Genomic DNA, 19,672 nt, shown 5'->3' with positions numbered 1-19,672 from the left:
CTCCCCTGGTTGTTAGAATGGCTTTTGTTCTGTCAGGAAAGGACTCTGTATCTGTCCATCAGTACCTCCTATTATTGGCCCAGTTTCACAGCTCAAAGCGTGCAAAAGGAAGTCAGCCTCCTGAAATATAAATGACAACTTTTATTTGGTGGCATGCAGTGAAACTTTTTTTTTCTTAAAAAAAATACCCTTTATGGGCTGGGCGCAGTGGCTCACGCCTGTAATCCCAGCACTTTGGGAGGCCGAGGCCGGCGGATCACGAGATCAGGAGATTGAGACCATCCTGGCCAACATGGTGAAACCCCGTCTTTACTAAAAATACAAAAATTAGCTGGGCATGGTGGTGGGCGACTGTAATCCCAGCTACTCGGGAGGCTGAGGCAGGAGAATGGCTTGAACCCGGGAGGCGGAGGTTGCAGTGAGCTGAGATCGTGCCACTGCGCTCCAGCCTGGTGACAGAGCAAGACTCTGTCTCAAAAAAAAAAAAAAACCCTTTGTACTTTGTCAAATGCAGTATGGGAAATTAAAGTACAAAACAACAAACAAACACCCTTTAAATTTGCCCAAAGAAAATGTTTTACTCTTTTAGCAGGAAATGGTAAAAACAAAAAGGGGGAAGTGGCAACAGAAAGCTTTCTAGATTGAGTTCAGGGACACAGCATTTCTCCTTAAGCATGATGAGCTCAGCTTCATTTTTTTTCTATATTGACCTTAAAACTGGGGACAGGGTCTGTTTTTTAAAATCTTTGTTTTCTCCATATTTCTCTTTGATAGGCAGCAGCAGGGAATGGAAGTGCCCTTCTTGTAGTCTTGAGGGGCTGCATTAAGTGTCGTCCAGCCTGCAGGTCATCAGGATGGAAAACATCAGGTGTGTACGTGCATGATGTGGCACCAGTGAATCCAGTGGTGCCCAGAACACCCCACTGTAGCTTAGCAGGAATGTGCTGCATTATTTGAGAGTGGGGGCCCTCTGGGGTGATTGTACCTTTACTTTTCCCGTTTCCTGATCCAAATACAAAATCATTGGCAGCTCAGACCTCTTAGGAAATAATGTCTTTGTTGTTCAAAGTAGTCTAATTATGCTTGAGTATCTGTACAGAAAGCACAGAAAGAGAAGAAAGAGATAGGAAAGAGAAAGCAAAGTCAGGTAAGAGAAGGGATAGATGTGATTGGGATAGGTTTCTAATTCTGAACTGCTGGAGGGAGGCCAAACACTGTCATTCTAAGAAAATACGACAGTCAAAAGCTGAGGAAACCAGACAAGTTAATTTTTTTTTCTAAAATAATAATAATTTTTTTCTAATTATAACATTTCTATCTTAGATAGGATTTTATTGCACTTAATAGTTTGGCTTGTCAGATTTCTTTTGGTGTCACTGTCTTTCACCATCCATTTGGGATCCTTTGGTTGTGTAAATGGGGAACCAAGAGGGTCCTCATCATGGCCATCAGGAAAGATGGGCTGTGTCCAGTTCCAATGGACAGTGCATCTTGTACACAAGCCTCAGCTTTTCATCTGTAACACGTGGCTTATATACAGCCTTTTAGACTATGAGGCATGAATAGCAAACAGTGGCAATCGATGCTGAAAAACCAGAATGTTTAAAAACTGGGCCATAAAAATGTAGAACGTATTCTGTCACCAGAGCTGGGGTCAGTGGGGCGACTCCCTTCCTGCCTTCCTGTCCCCCAATTCTCCCCAGACCTTCCTGCCTGCTTGTTTCCTGCCTCCAGGACAGTGTGCACCCTGTGTCCATCTTCTGCCCCTACACCTGTGAACTGGCACCACAGGTGGGAACAGCCCTTCAGGCCAGATTCTGGTTTTTGGTTTTTGCTTTACTGCCAAATATGATCTAGTGCTACATTCAACTTAGTTTATTTATTGAGGCTAGAAATTCCTACCTATTTGTTTATTCACTTAGGAATTTGCTTTAGGTCTTGAAATAAGAACCTCCCAGTCCTTAAAGATTAAAGGCTTTATTTGGCCGCTCCAGGATGGCTTCCTTTGTCTCCAAATTCCCATTCCCCTTGGGTTTATACAGAGACCACTGCGAAGGAGAGTCCAGCATCCTCAGTATCTTGGCCAGCCTGTTCCAAATGTCAGCAGCAGGGGAGACCTTGAGACACTGAAGTGCAGGTGGTGGCACGTTAGTGATCACGCAGCAGTCATTCTTTGATGAGCAGAAACCATGGCCTGACGTTGAGTTTGGTTCTGCAGAGGACAGAAGGAAAGGCCAGGAAGGTGAAGTGAGCAGTGTGTCCCAAGGTGTGCAGACAGCCGTTGGCCCAGGCAGGCTATGGTCTCTAGGCCCAAGACAAATTTGATTTCTCTATATCTCGGACGCTTGCTTATTTCCTGGATCTTGGAAGGATCACAGCCACTCTCCCATAAGAGCCAAGGGTCTGCCTGCTGGGGGTAGAAACTAACATTCTCAGTCCTGCTCTAAAGTGGACCCAGCAGCAGGCCCCGCCTGTACAGAATACGGCTGGGTCAGGCTTAGGTTCAGCTGTGTTTTTCCCTTTGGGGCCTTTATCTGTGTGCCCTCTTGAGTGCTGCATAAATAACCATATTCCCAAACACATGTTTTGAGAGCATTGTCTTTTGGAATAGTTAGAGGGTAATGCTGCATATTCTGCTTAAATATTTGCATATTCTGCTTAAATATTTACATATTCTGCTTATAAATTTGCTTATTCTTTAAATTTTTTCTTTGAGTTATTTACTTTCATTTACAGATACTTGTTTACACTTTAGGAATTAACTTTAAAGGTACATTAAACATCGCATGTTTGCCAGGAAAAAAAAACAAAAACAAACAAACAAAAACACCTAAGGCTTGCCCTCAGCTCTAGAATTTGGAAAAAGCATGATATGAGATTTCTGATTTATTTTGTCTGTTATTTTGGTATTACTTAGAGATTCAATTTTTAAACTAGCTAATTTTCATTTACAGATTCTTTATATGTGTCCTCCATAATTAGATGACAGAGCTATAGTGGCGATAGAGCTGCTAATTTAAAATCACCAATTTGGAGGCTCTGTTTGTTTGTTTATTTATAAAAATAGAGACAGGGTCTCACTGTTGCCCAGGCTTGAGTGCAGTGACGTGATCATAGCTCACTACAGACTCAGCCTTCATAGTAGCTGGGACTATGGGTGCACACCACCAAATCTCGTTAATTTTTTTTTTTTTTTTTTTTTTTTAAATTAAGAGACCTGGTCTCACTATGTAGCCCAGGCTGGTCCTGAACTCCTGTCCTCAAGCTATTCTCTTGCTTTGGCCTCCCAAAGTGCTGGAATTATAGGCATCAGCTACCATGCCTGGCCTGTATGTATTTTAATTAGAATTCATTTTAATTTTGAGAAATCTTTTTGATAGATATGTACAATAAATAAATACGCTTTTCAAGAACACTGTCCTGAGCTTGAGAGATACAGATAGACACTTAATTAGCAGTCCCTTCATTTAGCCTATCACTTTAATAAACAAATGTGGTTGTGCTAGTCATGGTGACTCATGCCTGTAATCCCAGCACTTTGGGAGGCCGAGGTGGGTAGATCACCTGAGGTCAGGAGTTCGAAACCAGCCTGGCCAACATGGTGAAACCCTGTCTCTACTAAAAAATACAAAAATTAGCCAGGTGTGGTGGCACGTGCCTGTAGTCCCAGCTACTTGGGAGGCTGAGGCAGGAGAATCGCTTGAATACAGGAGGCGGGGGTTGCAGTGAGCTGGGATCCTGCCACTGTACTCCAGCCTGGGCAACAGAGCAAGACTCCGTCTCAAAAATAATATAAAAGGCCAGGTGTGGTGGCTCACGCCTGTAATCCTAGCACTTTGGGAGGCCAAGGTGAGTGGATCACATGAGGTCAAGAGTTTGAGACCAGCCTGGCCAATGTGGTGAAACCTCGTCTCTACTAAAAATACAAAAATTAGCCAGGAATGGTGGCGGGCACCTGTAATCCCAGCTACTTGGGAGGCTGAGGCTAGAGAATCTCTTGAACCCAGGAGGTGAAGGTTGTGGTGAGCCGAGATCATGCCATTGCACTCCAGCCTGGGCTTCAGAGAGAGACTCTGTCTCAAAAAATAAAAATAAAATAAAAAATAATCAAATTGTGGTTGTTTACTGTGCCTAGCACCGTGTTAGATACAGTGTGTAGTTTTTCTGTTTTGTTTTCTTTTTGTTTTTTTGTTTTGAGACACAGTTTCTCTCTTGTTGCCCAGGCTGGGGTGCAATGGTGCAATCTCAGCTCACCACAACCTCCACCCCCTGGGTTCAAGCAATTCTCCTGCTTCAGCCTCCCGAGCAGGTGGGATTACAGGCATGTGCCACCACCCCCTGCTAATTTTGTATTTTTAGTAGAGACAGGGTTTCTCCATGTTGGTCAGTTCCCAACCTCAGGTGATCTGCCGGCCTCGGCCTCCCAAAGTGCTGGGATTACAGGTGAACCACCATGCTGTCCAGTTTATTTTAAATGATAATAAAAGTCCTAGTCTAGAGCCTAAGGGCCAGGGTCAACTTGAGGCCGATAAAATTAGACTTCCCAGGGCAAGTCCCAAGCATCAGTACACAGCCAAGTGACTGTCAAGCAAAGTGACTTCCAATGCAGTTATTTCAATGGGAAAAAGACACACACTGTGAAACAGAAAAAGGTGTGAAACTCTTAAGTACAGTGGAAGCCCAAAGAAGGTGATGGTGGTTCTGATCCTTTTTTTGCACTAATCATGGGACAGTAATTCTTTGATTATGGGTTCATCAAGCACAAACTATGAGCCTGGCATTGAGTTAAGTGCCTTGGAGACAAAGGTGAAAGACAAAGTCTTTGCTGGCAGGAATCCATCATATTGGAGAAGAAAGACAGCCAGATCCAATGATGTCACTGTTGGGAAGAAAAAACCTTTCTTCCACCAACTTAGATCCAAATTGTTAGGGGGACTGTGAATTAAATGACAATAGACAGATTAACAAAAGAAATGTTTATTATGCATATGGCAATACTCTAAGAGAGAGTAGCTCTCTGAAGAAGAGGTGAAGGTTTATATACCAGCTTAATAAGGGTGTGTGTGTGTGTGTGTGTGTGTGTGTGTGTGTGAGAGAGAAGGATTCATAGGATGGAAGCCTCTGATGAGGCTTTTTTACAGCTTTTTTAAAAATGCTCTGGTACCCAAGGTCAATCATCAACCTGACTGGAGATCTTCCCAGAGCGGGAGGTTTGTGGCAGCTGACTGTCATAAAGTTCTGCTCTAGTCAGATAAGGGAAGTTCAGATAAGATGTCTTTCTGCATTTGCTGTAATTCTGTTAACAGGTTCCTCTGGGATCCCCAAAGGGGGGTCCATTCAGTCTGTTGAGGGGCTTAGGATTTTATGTTTAGTACTCTTGGGGTACTAATTTACTAATTAGTCTGTTCTCACACTGCTAATAAACACATACCTGAGACTGGGTAGTTTGTAAAGGAAAAAGATTTAATGGACTCACAGTTCCACATGGCTGGGGAGGCCTCACTATCATGGTGGAAGGCAAAGGAGAAGCAAAGTCACGTCTTACATGGCGGCACACAGGAGAGCTTGTGCAGTGGAACTCCCATTTATAAAACCACCAGATCTTGTGAGACTTACTACCATGAGAAACAGTATGGGGGAAACTGTCCCCATGATTCCGTTATCTGTACCTGGCCCCACTTTTGACACATGGGGATCATTACAATGCAAGATGAGATTTGGGTGGGGACACAGCCAAATCATAACATCACAACTATTTTTTTATCTTCCAGTTTTTATGGTTATACTTTGTATTTTCTCTTGCCTTATTGTTTTAACTTGCACTTCCAGAATAGTGTTAATTACGGTGATGCTAGTGAATATCCTATCTCTGTCTAGTATTTTACTGCTATGTTTTGCTTTGGTTTGATTACTGGTTGGAAACAGGTATAAACTTGATCATCCTAAGGGAATGTCCTGTATTCCTATTTCACTAGGGGTTTTATTATTGGGACTACATGTTGAATTTTACTAACTTTTTAAGCTCCTCTTTTATCCTTACTATTGATGCAGCTGATATGTTTGCTCCTGAAATAAAACCTATTTGGTAATATTATGTTAGCCTTTCATTATGTTCCCTAGATTTCATTTTTTATTGGGATGAAATATATATATAACATAAAATTTACCATTTTAACCATTTTGAGGTGTATAATTTAGTGGCATTAAATACTTTCACATTGTTGTGCAAACATCACCACCATTCACTTGCAGAACTTTTCACCATCCCAAATAGAAACTCTGAAACCATTAAGCAATACCTCCCCATTTTCCCCTTCCCACAACCCCTGGTAAGCACTGTTAGACTTTCTGTCTGTATGAATTTGCCTATTCTAGGTACATCACATAAATGGAATCATATAATATTTATCCTTTGTGTCTGGCTTATTTCACTTAGCATAGTGTTTTAAAAGTTCATCCATGTTGTAGCATGCCTCCAAATTTCATTCTTTTTATGGCTACATAATACTCCATTGCATGTGTATCCATTCATCTGTTCATTTGTTGATTTATTCATCTGCTGATGGACACTTGGGTTACTTCCACCTTTTGACTATTATGAATAATGCTGCTATGAACATTGGTCTACAAGTATCTGTTTCAGTCCTTGACATCAGTTCTTTGGAGTATATATCGAGGAATGGAATTGCTAGATTATATGGTAATTCTAGGCTTAACTTTTTGAGGAATGACCAAACTGTTTTCCATAGCAGCTGGACTATTTTATATTCTTACCTGATTTGTTTTTATACTCCCAGCATGTTTGTATCTCTTCATATTTGAAACTCTTGGTAGTTTGCTTTGTGGTGCTATATTGATTCCATTTTCACATTATACTAAAGCCAGCTTTGATTTTTAATGTGCTCTCTTATTTTCCCCATTTTGCCAGATTGTATGATATGGTATCTACTTCTTTTTTTCTTTTTTTTTTTTTTTTTTGAGACAGCGTCTCGCTCTGTTGTCCAGGCTGGAGTGCAGTGGCGCGATCTCGGCTCACCGCAAGCTCCGCCTCCCAGGTTCACATCATTCTCCTGCCTCAGCCTCCCGAGTGGCTGGGACTACAGGCGCCTGCCACCACGCCCGGCTAATTTTTTTTTGTATTTTTAGTAGAGACGGGGTTTCACCGTGTTAGCCAGGGTGGTCTCAATCTCCTGACCTCGTGATCTGCCCATCTCGGCCTCCCAAAGTGCTGGGATTACAGGCGTGAGCCACCACAACCGGCAATATCTATTTCTTAAAATTTAGGGGGAAATGCTCGTCAATCCTTCTGGGATTAGTGGCTTTCAGGGATGTAATTCTTTGATAGCTTTGTCTAATACCTCCTTTGAAGAAAGTTTTAATTAGTTTTTTTCCGCACAATTTGAGTGAGTTGTCACTATTTGCTTATTTATTGAGATGGAGCCTTGCTTTGTTGCCAGACTGCAGTGTCATGGCTAGTCACAGGCTCAGTCACAGCTCATTGCAGCCTCAACCTCCCAGGCTCAAGTAATCCTCCCATCTCAGCCTCCCGGGTAGCTGGGGCCACAGACTCAAGTCAGCACACCCAGCGCATTTGTTTGTTTGTTTTTTTAATCAAATCCCAGCGCATTTTTTTTTTTTTTTTTTTTTTTTTTTACCGAATGGTTTGTGTTATTGAATTATCAAAATTGTATTGGCTTAGCAAAGTACATAGTATTCTTTATTAAAAATAAAAATCTCTTCTATGGCCATCTGACCTTTTTGATCCCTGATTTTGTATATTCATATTCTCTTTCTAGCCCAAAACTTATTAGTCTATTTCTTGCTTTTTCTTGAAGAACTAGCTCTTGTATTTGTTGTTTTTATCTGTGAACTTTTTTCCTTTATTTTTTTGAGACAGAGTCTTGCTCTGTTGCCCAGGCTAGAGTGCAGTGGCGCCATCTTGGCTCACCGCAACCTCTGCCTCCCAGATTCAAGCGATTCTCCTGCGTCAGCCTCCCGAGTAGCTGGGACTACAGGCGTGTGCCACCACGCCCAGCTAATTTTTGTATTTTTGGTAGAGACGGGTTTTCACCACGTTGGCCAGGATGGTCTTGATCTCCTGACCTCATGATTTGCCCACCTAGGCCTCCCAAAGCGCTGGGATTACAGGTGTGAGCCCCTGCGCCCAGCCTTTTTTCCTTTTTTTTTTTTTTTTTTTCTAAACCCACGGCCAACATCATATGTGAACTTTTTTAAAAAACATGAAAACATTTCTATTTTTCTGATATGCCTTTCAAGTATAATATAGACTTACAGAATTTGTTTGCCTTTCCAAGAGATTTTCAGACTTGCTGAAGAGATTCATCTTTCCTTCTGGGCTCAAGTGATACTCCAGTCTTAGCCTCCTAAGTAGCTGGGACCACAGGCATGCACACTGTGCCCAGCTAATTTTTAATTTTTTTTTATAGAGACAGAGTCTCCCTGTTTTGCCCAGGCCAGTTTCAAACTCAAAGGGCTCAAGGGGTCCTGCTGCCTTGGCCACTCAAAGTGCTGGGATTACAGGTGTAAACCACCACATCTGGCCAAGATTTATCCTTGACCATAACACTGACTGAAATGAATCTAGAGAAAATAAATTTTATTATGGGAACTATACTCTTAGGTATTAAAATAATATAGTAGTTCATAATTAAATGAAGAAAAAACTCACAGGATGAGAGAGAAAGAGGCATACCCCAATCACACATCCTGGTACAGTTGTAAAGACAGATAATGGTTGCAGTCCAGGAGAGAGAAGGGTGCTGAAAACACCATGCTGAAAACACCATGCTGGCAGTATTTCCAGATGACAAACTCTTGTCCTTTATGAGACTCTTGCAAAACTTAATTATTTACAGGAATATATGTCTGTCTGGTAGAAATAATGATATAAAACTTCTAATATGTAAGCTGTGAAGATTTCAAAATTAGCTAGTTTTCTCTTTCTGGTTCTGTGAATTTCTTCGTGTAATATTTACTTTTGTTTCCATCTCAAGTCTCTGAACACTAACTGCCATTCTCGTACCACCCTCATCTCTCATCCTGTGCTTCAGGTTTTCTGCGGAGTCCAAAGACACTTGACAGCTATGAGTAACATTTTATTGTTGTTGACTTTTTAAAAAATTAATAAACTTGGCCGGGCGCAGTGGCTTACGCCTGTAATCCCAGCACTTTGGGAGGCCGTGGCAGGTGGATAACGAGGTCAGGAGATCGAGACCATCCTGGCTAACATAGTGAAACTTGTCTCTACTAAAAATACAAAAAATTAGCTGGGCTTGGTGGCAGGCGCCTGTAGTCCCAGCTGCTCGGGAGGCTAAGGCAGGAGAATGGCGTGAACCCAGGAGGCAGAGCTTGTAGTGAGCCAAGATCGCGCCACTGCACTCTAGCCTGGGCGACAGAGCAAGGCTCCGTCTCAAAATAAATAAATAAACTTTACTTTTTAGAGCAGTTTTAGGTCTGCAGCAGAATCGAGTGGAAAGTACAGAATTTCCCATACACTCCTGCCCTGCCCCTACCACACATGGTATGCCACACTATCTACATCCTGCACTGCAGTGGCATGTTTGCTAGAATCAGTGAACGTGCATTGACACATCATCACCCCAAATCCATAGTTTGCATTAAGTAGGGTTCACTCTTGATGTTGTGCATTTTATGAGATTTCGACAAATGTATAATACTTATTTACCATTGTAATATCATACACAATAGTTTCATTGCCCTAGAAATCTGTGTTCTTCCTGGTCATCCCTCCCTACCCCGTCCCTGGATGACCACTAATCTTTTTGCCATCTCCATAGTTTGACCTTTTACAGAATGTCATATAGTTGGAGTCATATAGTATGTAGCCTTTTGAGATGAGCTTCTTTCACTGAGTAATAAGCTTCACTAAGTAATATTAAGTTTCTGCCATGTTCTTTTCATGGCTTGATTGCTGATTTCTGTTTAGCACTGAATAATATTCCATTGTCTGGATATACCAGTTTATTTATTCACTCACCTATCAAAGGACATCTTACCTTGGTTATCTTATCTTAATAACTGCCAAACTTTTGGCAGTTATTAATAAAGCTGCTGTAAATGTCTGTATACAAGGTTTTGTGTGGACATATATTTTTCATTTATTTGAGTAAGTACCAAGGAGCCTGATTGCTGGATCATATAGTAAGAATATATTTAGTTTTGTGAGGAGTTGCCAAACTGTCTTCCCAAGTGGCTGTGTACCGTGTTTGCATTCCCACTGGGAATGAATGAGAATTCCTGTTGCTCCACATTCTCCTAGCATTTAGTGTTATCAGTGTTTTGCATTTTGGCCATTCTAATAGTGTGTAGTGGTATCTCGTTTTAATTTGCCTTTCTCTGATTACATATGTGAACACCTTTTCATATGCTTACTTGCCATCTGTGTATCTTCTTTGGAGAGGTGTCTGTTCAGATCCTTTGCTCCTTTTAAAATCCAGTTATTTATTTTCTTATTATCAAGTTTTAAGAGTTCTTTGTATGTTTTGTATAACTGTCTTTCATCGGATATACTTTTGTCAATATGTTTTTCCCAGTCTGTGGCTTATCTTCTCAGTCTTTTGACATTGTCTTTCACAGAGCAGAAGATTTCAATTTTAATGAAGCCTAGCTTGTTAATATTTCTTTCATGGATCATACCTTGGTGGTTTTGTATCTAAAAAGTCTTCATCGGCCAGGTGCGGTGGCTCACGCCTATAATCCCAGCACTTTGGGAGGCTGAGGTGGGTGGATCACGAGATCAGGAGATCAAGACCATCCTGGCTAACACGGTGAAACCCCATCTCTACTAAAAATACAAAAAATCAGCTGGATGTGGTGGCGCTCACCTGTAGTCTCAGCTGCTCAGGAGGCTGAGGCAGGAGAATTGCTTGAACCTGGGAGGCAGAGGTTGCAGTGATCTGAGATGGCGCCACTGCACTCCAGCCTGGGTGACAGAGTGAGACTCCATCTCCAGAAAAAAAAAAAAAAAAAAGTCTTCGTCATACCCAAGTTCACCTAAATTTTTTTCTCTGTTATCTCCTAGGAGTTTTATAGTTTTCTGTTCTTACATTTAGGTCTATGACTCATTTTGAGTTTTATTTTTGTGAAGGGTATCAGGTCTACTTTCATTTTTTTCCATATGAAGGTACAGTTGTTACAGCACCATTTGTGGAAAAGATCATCTTTGCTCCGTTTTATTGCCCTTGCTCCTTTGTCACAGATGAGTTGACTATAGTTATGTGGGTCTATTTCTAGGCTCTTTGGTCTATTGGTATTTTTGACACTACACCACTGTCGTGATTACTGTGGCTTTATTGTAAGCATTCAAGCCAGGTTGTGTCAGTCCTCCAAGTTTGTTCTTCTCCTTTAATGCTGTCTATCCTGAGTCTTTTGCCTTTCCATATAAACTTTAGGATCAGTTTGTCAATATCCGGGAAATAACTTGCTGGGATCTGATTGGGATTATATTGAATCTATAAAGTTGGGAAGAACTGACATATTGACAATATTGGGCCTTCCTGTCCATGAAGATGGAAAATCTCTTTATTTAGTTCTTCCTTTATACGTTTCATCAGAGTTTTATAGTTTTCCTCATTAGATCTTGTACATATTTTGTTAGATTTGTATCTAAGTAGATCATTTTGGGGGTTGCTAATGTAAATGGCAATATGTTTTGGATTTCACATTGCTGGTATATATGAAAACTATTGGCTTATGTATATTAACCTCGTATCCTGGAACCTTGCTATAATCACTAATTAGTTCCGAGTTTTAGATCTTCTACATACATAGACAGTCATGTGATCTGCAAAGTTTTATTTTTCCTTCCCTGGTCTCTATACCTATTATCTCCTTTTCTTGTCTTATTGTGTAATCTTGCTTTGTTCCTAATCTTAGCAGGACAGCTTCAAGCTTTTCATTATTAAGTAAGATGTTAACTGTTTTTTGTAGATATTATCAAGTTGAGGAAGTTCCCCTTTATTCCTAGTGTGCTGAGGCTTTTTAATCATGAATGGTTGTTGATTTTGTCAGATGCTTTTTGTGCATCTATTTATATGATCATGTGCTTTTTCTTTTTTAGCCTGTTGATGTGATGTATTACATTAATTGATTTTCATATGTTGAACTACTTGCATACCTGGGACAAATCCCACTTGGCCATAGTGTATAATTCTTTTTATACATTGTTGGATTTGCTTTGCTAATATTTTTTAGAGGATTTTTGCATTTATGTCCATGAGAATATTGGTCTTTAGTTTTCTTTATTTTTTAATTAATTTTATTTTTTGACACAGAGTCTTCCTTTGTCACTCAGGCTGGAGTGCAGTGGTGCGATCTCAGCTTACTGCAACCTCCGCCTCCCAGGTTCTACTGCTTCAGCTTCCCAAGTAGCTGGGATTACAGATGCCTGCCACCACACCCAGCTAATTGTTGTATTTTTAGTAGAGACAGGATTTCCCCATGTTGGCCAGGTGGTCTGGAACTCCTGACCTTAGATCATCCACCCGTCTTGGCCTCCCAAAGTGCTGGAATTACAGGCGTGAGCCACCGTGCCCGACCTCATTCTTTTTTTTGAAGATGTTGCCCAGGCTGGCCTTGAACTCCTGGGCTGGAACCATCTTGCTGGCTCAGCCTCCCAAGTAGCTGTGATCACAGGCACATACCACTAGGCTCAGCTTAGTCTTCTTTTTTGTAATGTCTTTGTCTGATTTAGGGTAATGCTGAGCTTATAGGATAAGTTAAAAAGAGATTGCTTCTATCTTCTGGAAAATATTGTGGATAATTGGTGTAATTTCTTCCTTAAATGTTTGGTAGAATTCCCCAGTGAACCCGTCTGGGCCCAGTGATTTCTGTTTTGAAAGGTTGTTAATTATTGATTGAATGTATTTAATAGAAACAGGCATGTTCAGATTGTCTATTTCTTATGTGAGTTTTGGCAGGTTTTGTCTAAGAAAACAGTGTATATACCTTAGTTTAAAAATACTTTAGGCCAGATGTAGTAGCTCATGCCTGTAATCCCAGCACTTTGGGAGGCCAAGGTGGGTGGATTGCCCTAGCCCAGGAGTTCGAGACCAGCCTGGGCAACATAGGGAGACACTGTCCCTACAAAAAATTTAAAAATTAGCTGGGCATAGTGGCACATGCCTATGACAGCCCCAGCTACTCAGGGGACTCAGGTGGGAGGATCACTTGAGTCTGGGAGGTTGTGGCTAACACCTATAATCCCAACACTTTGGGAGGCCAAGATGGTAGGATCACTTGAGTCCAGGAGTTCAAGACCAGCCTGGGCAACATAGGGAGACCTCGTCTCTACAAAATAAAAAATAAACCTGGCTGGGTATGGTGGTCTGAGCTACTTGGGAGGCCAAGGTGGGAGGATGGCTTGGACCTGGGAGGTTGAGGCTGCAGTGAGCTATAATTGTGCCACCGCACTCCAGCTTGGGTGACAGAACGAGACCTCATCTCAAAGCAAACAACAACAACAAAAATACTTTACCGGTAAAAAATACTGACCCAAAGATACAAAGTGAGCACATGCTGTTGGAATGTTGGAAAAATGGCACTGACAGACTTGCTCAGTGCAGAGTTGCCACAAACCTTGAATTTGTAAAAAAAAAATGTGGTATCTGCAAAGTGCAGTAAAGTGAAGTGCAATAAAATGTGGTGTGTCTGTACTGGTTTTGCTAATGAATAGAGATACCTTTTGGGTGAAATCATGTATCAGTGAAAATCTGCCAGTGACCTGGCCATCTTTCAGGTGGTTTCTGTTGCTTAGCAAATTATTTTGAGATTCATCTACGTGGTTGCCTGTATCAATAGTTTATTCCATTTTATTGCTGCATTGTATTCCATTCTAAGGGCATACCATGGTTTGTTTATCCATTCACTCATTGATGGCCATTTGGGTTGTTTCTGTTTTTGGCTACTGTGAGTAAAGCTGTGAACTTTTTTTTTTTTTTTTTTTTTTTTTTGAGACAGAGTTTCACTGTTGTTGCCCAGGCTGAAGCTGTGAACATTTTTGAACAAGTCTTTGTGTGGACATAGGCTTTCCTTTCTCTTGAGGCACAAAATTGCAAACCACTTGATGCCTCACAGTAAGACAGAGATCTGTGCAGGTACTGAAGGATGAGTAATTAGATTGTGGGAGGGACACAGAAGTGACCGCAGGTGCCAGAGCAGATGATCCAAGCATAGGCACCAGGCATTGAAGTGGTGGCACACTTGATTGCAGGCTTTTTTCTTTTTATGGACTTTTCATTTTCTCTCAGGATAACGTCCTGAGTCTTTCTGGTCCTCTTCCTACCTCTCACATTATACCCAGTTTCTCCCTGCCAGGGCCATTAGCTGTGTCAGACCCTGCTCTTTTCTCTAACAAGAATAAAGAGTTGGTGATGGAAGCTAAGATGTGTTGCAGGTTTGGTGCAAGGACTCACTTGTGCAGTCTACATGTGTTACTGTGTGTAATCCTTCCAGGAACCTACACAAAGGAGGTACCATTATCATCCCCACGAAGCATTAAGGAAAACAAGGCTCAGAGAGGTTAAATAACTCGTTCAAGATTGCACAGCTAGTAAGTGATGGGTTAGATGTTGAACCAGACTTCAGAGCTGGCACTTTGAACCTCAATATTGTGATTAATATACCCTCATTGAAAAGCTAGATCATGTATGGCGTTTAAGATGCCATTTTAAACTGTTCTCCCCATCATCTAGTTAACTCTTGTATTCCTAACTTACTGTGTCAGTCCAATGGCCTTGTCCCTGGTAGCCCGGCTAGCTCAGATCACCCTGGGCAGTATCCCCAGCAGCAGGTACCTCTCACACAGCCTGCCAACTGGGCTGTGAGCACAACATAAGTGCGGGTGCCATCCTTTGCTGCCCTGACTGTCCACCACTTCAGAGTGCCAGGCGCTCGGTGATGATCTCTGAATGAAACAGGAAAATGAGTGAATGAGTTACATTATCGGATGTGCATATTTGTCATCAGCTTTATTGGGTGTTTGTCAGCTTTATTAACTTATTTACATCAGTTTTATTGAGATTATTTACATATAACAAAGTTCATGGATTCTAAGTATACAATTCAGTGAGTCTTGATAAATGTATGCCATTGTGTGACCACAGCCACATCAAGGTAAAGTATGTTCCATCACTCCAAGACCCTCTCCTGGCCCTTGCAGTCAATCTCCTGCTCCACCCCCAGCCCCAGCAACCTCTCTCTATTCTGTTTTTCTGTCCTTAGAGTTTTACCTTTTCTAGAATTTTAGACATGGAATTATATAGTATACAGTCTTTTGTGGATGTCTTATTTAACATAACAATCCTTTTGAGATTCATTTGTATTGTTGCTTGTATCAGCAGTTCAATATGTGGTTTTAAGACTGTTGGGAAATAGTCCAGAGATAGCTTGTCCCACGAGGTTTAGAGTCATATGGTAAGTTAGAGCAGTGGTCCTACAGGTGTGCCCCTGGCACTCTTTCTGTTCCCAGATCCTTGCAGAGGGTCAGTAAGGTCAGACTGATTTCCATAATAATGCCAAGGTGTGATTTGCCTTTTTTCACCCTCCTCTCATGGGTGTGCAGTGAGGTTTTCCAGATGATACGTGATACGTGGATTCACAGCAGATTGCATGCAGAAGCAGGTAGGAGAGTCCATCTTTCCGTTAAGCTGTCTGGCTTAGAGAAATTTATAAAAATGTTAATGTCACTCTTCTCACTAAAATTTTTTGTTTTTCTTCTCACTAAAGTTTTTTGTATTGGAAAATTATTTTTCATAACAAATATTGTTTATAGCAACATGTAATGGATTGTTATTACTAGATGAATTAATAGACATTTTTAAATGTCTTACCTTTAATTTCTCATGACAGATCATCATAAATATAAACTGTTTATGACTGTCTGTCAAATGAGAAGTAAAGAAGCTCTTTGAGCAGAAGCTCTGTAGGGTCCTCAATTTTGTACTGTAGAGAAGTCCTGAGACCAAGGAATTTGAGAATCACCGGGTTAGAGATAGTTTTGAAAGGGGCTTTGAGAACAAGATGAGAACTCTGGAGCTGGAGAGGAATTAGAAGAGGATCATGAGACCCTGGGTTGGCGACCTGGCTTGACGGGCCTGGAAAAGGGTCCTCTGTTGAGTGGGTACAGAGGGACTCGCCCACGCGTAAATGCAAGGACGTACCGTGCCAGTTCTTAGCCTCCTGCTATCTGAGGACCTGGTCAGGCAGGTTCTGTTGATGTCCTTGGTCTACGTGCTTCCTACCAGGAGCTAATGAGTAACCTATGCTTGCCTGCAGTTGCCTCACAGAAGACTGATCGGGAGGCCTGAGGAGGCCGCTCTTTCCTGATATGAGGTTACAGCTGGGGTCTGATGTCAGGTGGGGGGCATGGTGGGGTCTGCCTTCTCTGCTGGATTCTTCTGCAAGGGCGAATGTAAGAAATCATTAGCTATTTCTTTGTCTTTCAAGAAAAAAAGTTCCGCTTACCCCCAGTAGAGTTCTAAGCTCAAATTAAAAGACTATGTAAAATAATTACTTGAGTGAAGGCAGGTGGGAAGCTACTTTTATTATTGGCAGTATCCTTGTGGATAAAAAGAATACGTGTGGCTCTTGTTTAGGGATTTTGATAACACTATTAACAAACTACAGCAAAATGGCACCTACTGCCTTCTGACCTATTCATTGCTTTTCTCTTGCAGGCGAAAGGGCCTGTGGTTGCGCCTGAGGAAGATACTTTTCTGTGTTTTGGGGTTGTACATTGCCATTCCATTTCTCATCAAACTATGTCCCGGAATACAGGCCAAACTGATTTTCTTGAATTTCGGTAAGTGGTATGTGTCCAATTTTCCTTTAATTTTAGTAAGGGTTCATTTTCATGATGATGTCTGATTTTAGGGGGAGTCTTTTTACTTTAATGGAGATTTAGTTTACATAGAGTGAAGGGTACGTATCTTAAGTGTACAGTTTATATACCTATGTCTTTAGAGATAGATAGGTAGAGCTACCACCCAGATTGAGAACTAGAATGCTTTTATTACCCAGAAAGGTCCCTGTGCCCCTTCCCAGCTGGAGGACTTTCTGTGCTAGTGTTGCTCCCCTGCACTGGATTTGTGTCCACAGAAGACTACACTGCACTGGGGGACCAGCGTGTCTGTCTTCAGCTGAGGTGAGTAAAAATGTTGACAACATGAGAAGTCAGCTGAAGCCATCATGTTGGAGATGCCTTGTCAGTTGTGCATTCCAGGAGCCTAGCTGCCCTTGGAAAAGATGACCACTGAAAAATATAGTGCCTTTAAAAAAAAAATGAGGCCTCTTTTCTTTTTTAAAACAAATTAGTTTTTTATACCCTTAAAAAATCCAGATATATAGTACTTTGGTTTCTGTGGAATTTTGTGCTGGCCTTGTAGGTATTGTAGTCTCCTTGAGTGAACTTGGACCTTGTCTGTTTTTTCACGCTGTGTATTTACTTTTGGAGATGTGGGAGGAGAAAGGTGCAGAAGTATCAAGCCCATGAGGTCGAAGGCAGAGGCTCTGGGCACGTGGCCCTGGGAACAGTCCTACAAGCGAGGCTCCAAGGAAAGGGCCGCATCTGTGGGTTCGAGGTTTGAGAACAACGGGGCTCGCACACAGCGGGTGTTCTGTGAAGGACAGCCTGAGAGGCAGGTGCTGACAGCATTAGAACAGGATGAGGCAGGGGCTCTAGGGTCACTCTGTGGCTAGATTGGTTTGCACATAGTGAGTCTGGCCTTAGGTGTTTGGGAGTTTGAGGCTTGGAAAGCTGTGCCTGATATTGCTGAGGCAGCAGGTGAGCTAGTGGGGTGGGGGGAGGAGGAAAGGAGGAGGCCACAGAGGAACACAGGAGGTACTGAGAGGTGCCAGACTCCCTCTGCAGGCATCTGGGCTTATGAGTTTGGGTGTTCAGTCTATAATAGACTTACTCACAGAAACTTAGGAAATGACTGGCTAGAAAAGGAATTTCTGTTTCTTTGTTTTTGTTTTTTTTTTTTAATGCTGGTAAGAAGAACAGAAATTATAAGGCTATTTAATACTTTGTAAATCTGAGTTTTTTATTTGGGTGTCTTAAAATAACTGTAAAACACATGTAGTGTACTAAGAGGCATTTGATTTTTCTAATGGAAAAGTAGAACTTCTAGGAATTTTTCATCTCTAAGTTTTGCCACTTGTGAGAAGCACAAACTCAAAAAGAAACTAACAGTATACCAAAATGATGGGAGTTTTGTTTTTCTGACTTTAATGTACTTAAATGTACACAGTACAGCCCAGAAAGGATTTGGAGCTTAGATATAAACACGAAGCTACAAGGGCTGCAGATTCACCCTCAGCAGACCTCAGACTTGACCCTCATGGCTTTTCCACCTTTGCCGGCCCCCTTGGGCAGGTGCCTTTGCTGCCAGGCACGTGAGCTGGTTCTTGAAGGGAGGGTGTGTGGGGTGCCTTGCCCTGCGTGGCCTGGTACATTGTGGGCTCCCAGCAAATGTTTGAATTGAATAGATTTTCTTTAGCTTGATTGTTTGGGCTACTGTAGACACACAGCCTACAGATTTTGTTCTGTGGGTTTCCTAAGGAGGTGGTAGACTGCTCTGAGGGAGGAGAACTTTGGGTTCTACTGGTCCAGCCCCATGGCATGGGAGAGGAGGGCTGGGCTTGGGCAGGGGAGGCTGAGCCTCCCAAGGTGTTGCCCATCATTAATGATTTCCTTCCACCTGTTTGCCACACTGGAGGAGAAGAGCCTACAGTGGCATTTTGTTTTGTTGTTTTGTTTTGTTCTGAGACAGCGCGTGGCTCTGTTGCCCCAGCTGGACTGCAGGAGTATGATCACGGCTCACTGCAGCCTCGACCTCCCAGGTTCAGGTGATCCTCCCACCTTAGCCTCCTGAGTTGCTGGGACTCCAGGCACCCACCACCACAACATCTGGCTAATTTTTTATATTTTTAGTAGAGATGGGATTTTGCCATGTTGCCCAGGCTGGCCTTAAACTCCTGGGCTCAAACGATCCTCCTGCCTTGGCCTCCCAAAGTGCTGGGATTACAGGCGTGAGCCACTGCACCCAGCCCTGTGGTGTTTTTGAAAGAGATTTTTAGTTGCCAAAGGTCTAGCACCAAGAAACAGTGTCCCTGGGAGCAGCGATTGGACATTCCTTCTGCCTCACCCCCCTGGGCATCTGCCTGGCCCTCACACCCCACTCCTCCCACCTCTCCATGATGAGTGACCCTCATCTCCAGGCCCCACTGTCCTCCCCAGGAAGCCACAGTGTTTTATCAGCACATGAGTCACTTCCAAGTGTGGGTCTCTGTCTCCCCCTTTGGGAGGAAGGGCAGTCTTCAGAGGAGCAGCATGGAGCTTGTTGGTTTTCCAGTTGTAATGTGCATCCAAGGTTTACAGGTCTGTGCCTGTCTGCGTCGCCGAGGAGGTGGGGTCTGTGGCGTGGCCCTGCAGTGATTTGGAGTTTTGTTGGGGAGGTGCCTCTGCTCTTGTCTCCAGACAAGAAGCATGACCTGGGCATCCATTCAGCATTACAGGAAGAGTAGCAATCTCTTGGGCCCCAGAATGTGGTTAAAATATTCTTCACAGCAAATCTATCTGAAACCAAATTTATAAATTAGATAAATAAGCTTTTAAAGAAACAGCACCTAC

The 19,672-nt window shown here is 42.3% G+C and overlaps 1 protein-coding gene across 3 annotated transcripts in view; it reads left to right on the top strand.

Moving 5' to 3' along the window:
* ABHD12 (abhydrolase domain containing 12, lysophospholipase) overlaps positions 1-19,672 on the top strand; it is an 87,905-nt gene that overhangs the window by 34,194 nt on the left and 34,039 nt on the right. For all 3 annotated transcript variants that reach the window (XM_054541658.2, XM_002830041.5, XM_009233386.3), the window contains exon 2: positions 16,716-16,840. In XM_054541658.2, the coding sequence (XP_054397633.1) occupies positions 16,716-16,840 (125 nt within the window). The remainder of the gene's footprint in view (positions 1-16,715; positions 16,841-19,672) is intronic.

This window comes from Pongo abelii, chromosome 21, assembly GCF_028885655.2.
Source record: "Pongo abelii isolate AG06213 chromosome 21, NHGRI_mPonAbe1-v2.0_pri, whole genome shotgun sequence".
NCBI classification, from domain to species: domain Eukaryota; kingdom Metazoa; phylum Chordata; class Mammalia; order Primates; family Hominidae; genus Pongo; species Pongo abelii.
Note: the sequence above shows the minus strand (reverse complement) of the source record. Positions and strands in the feature narration are given on the sequence as shown.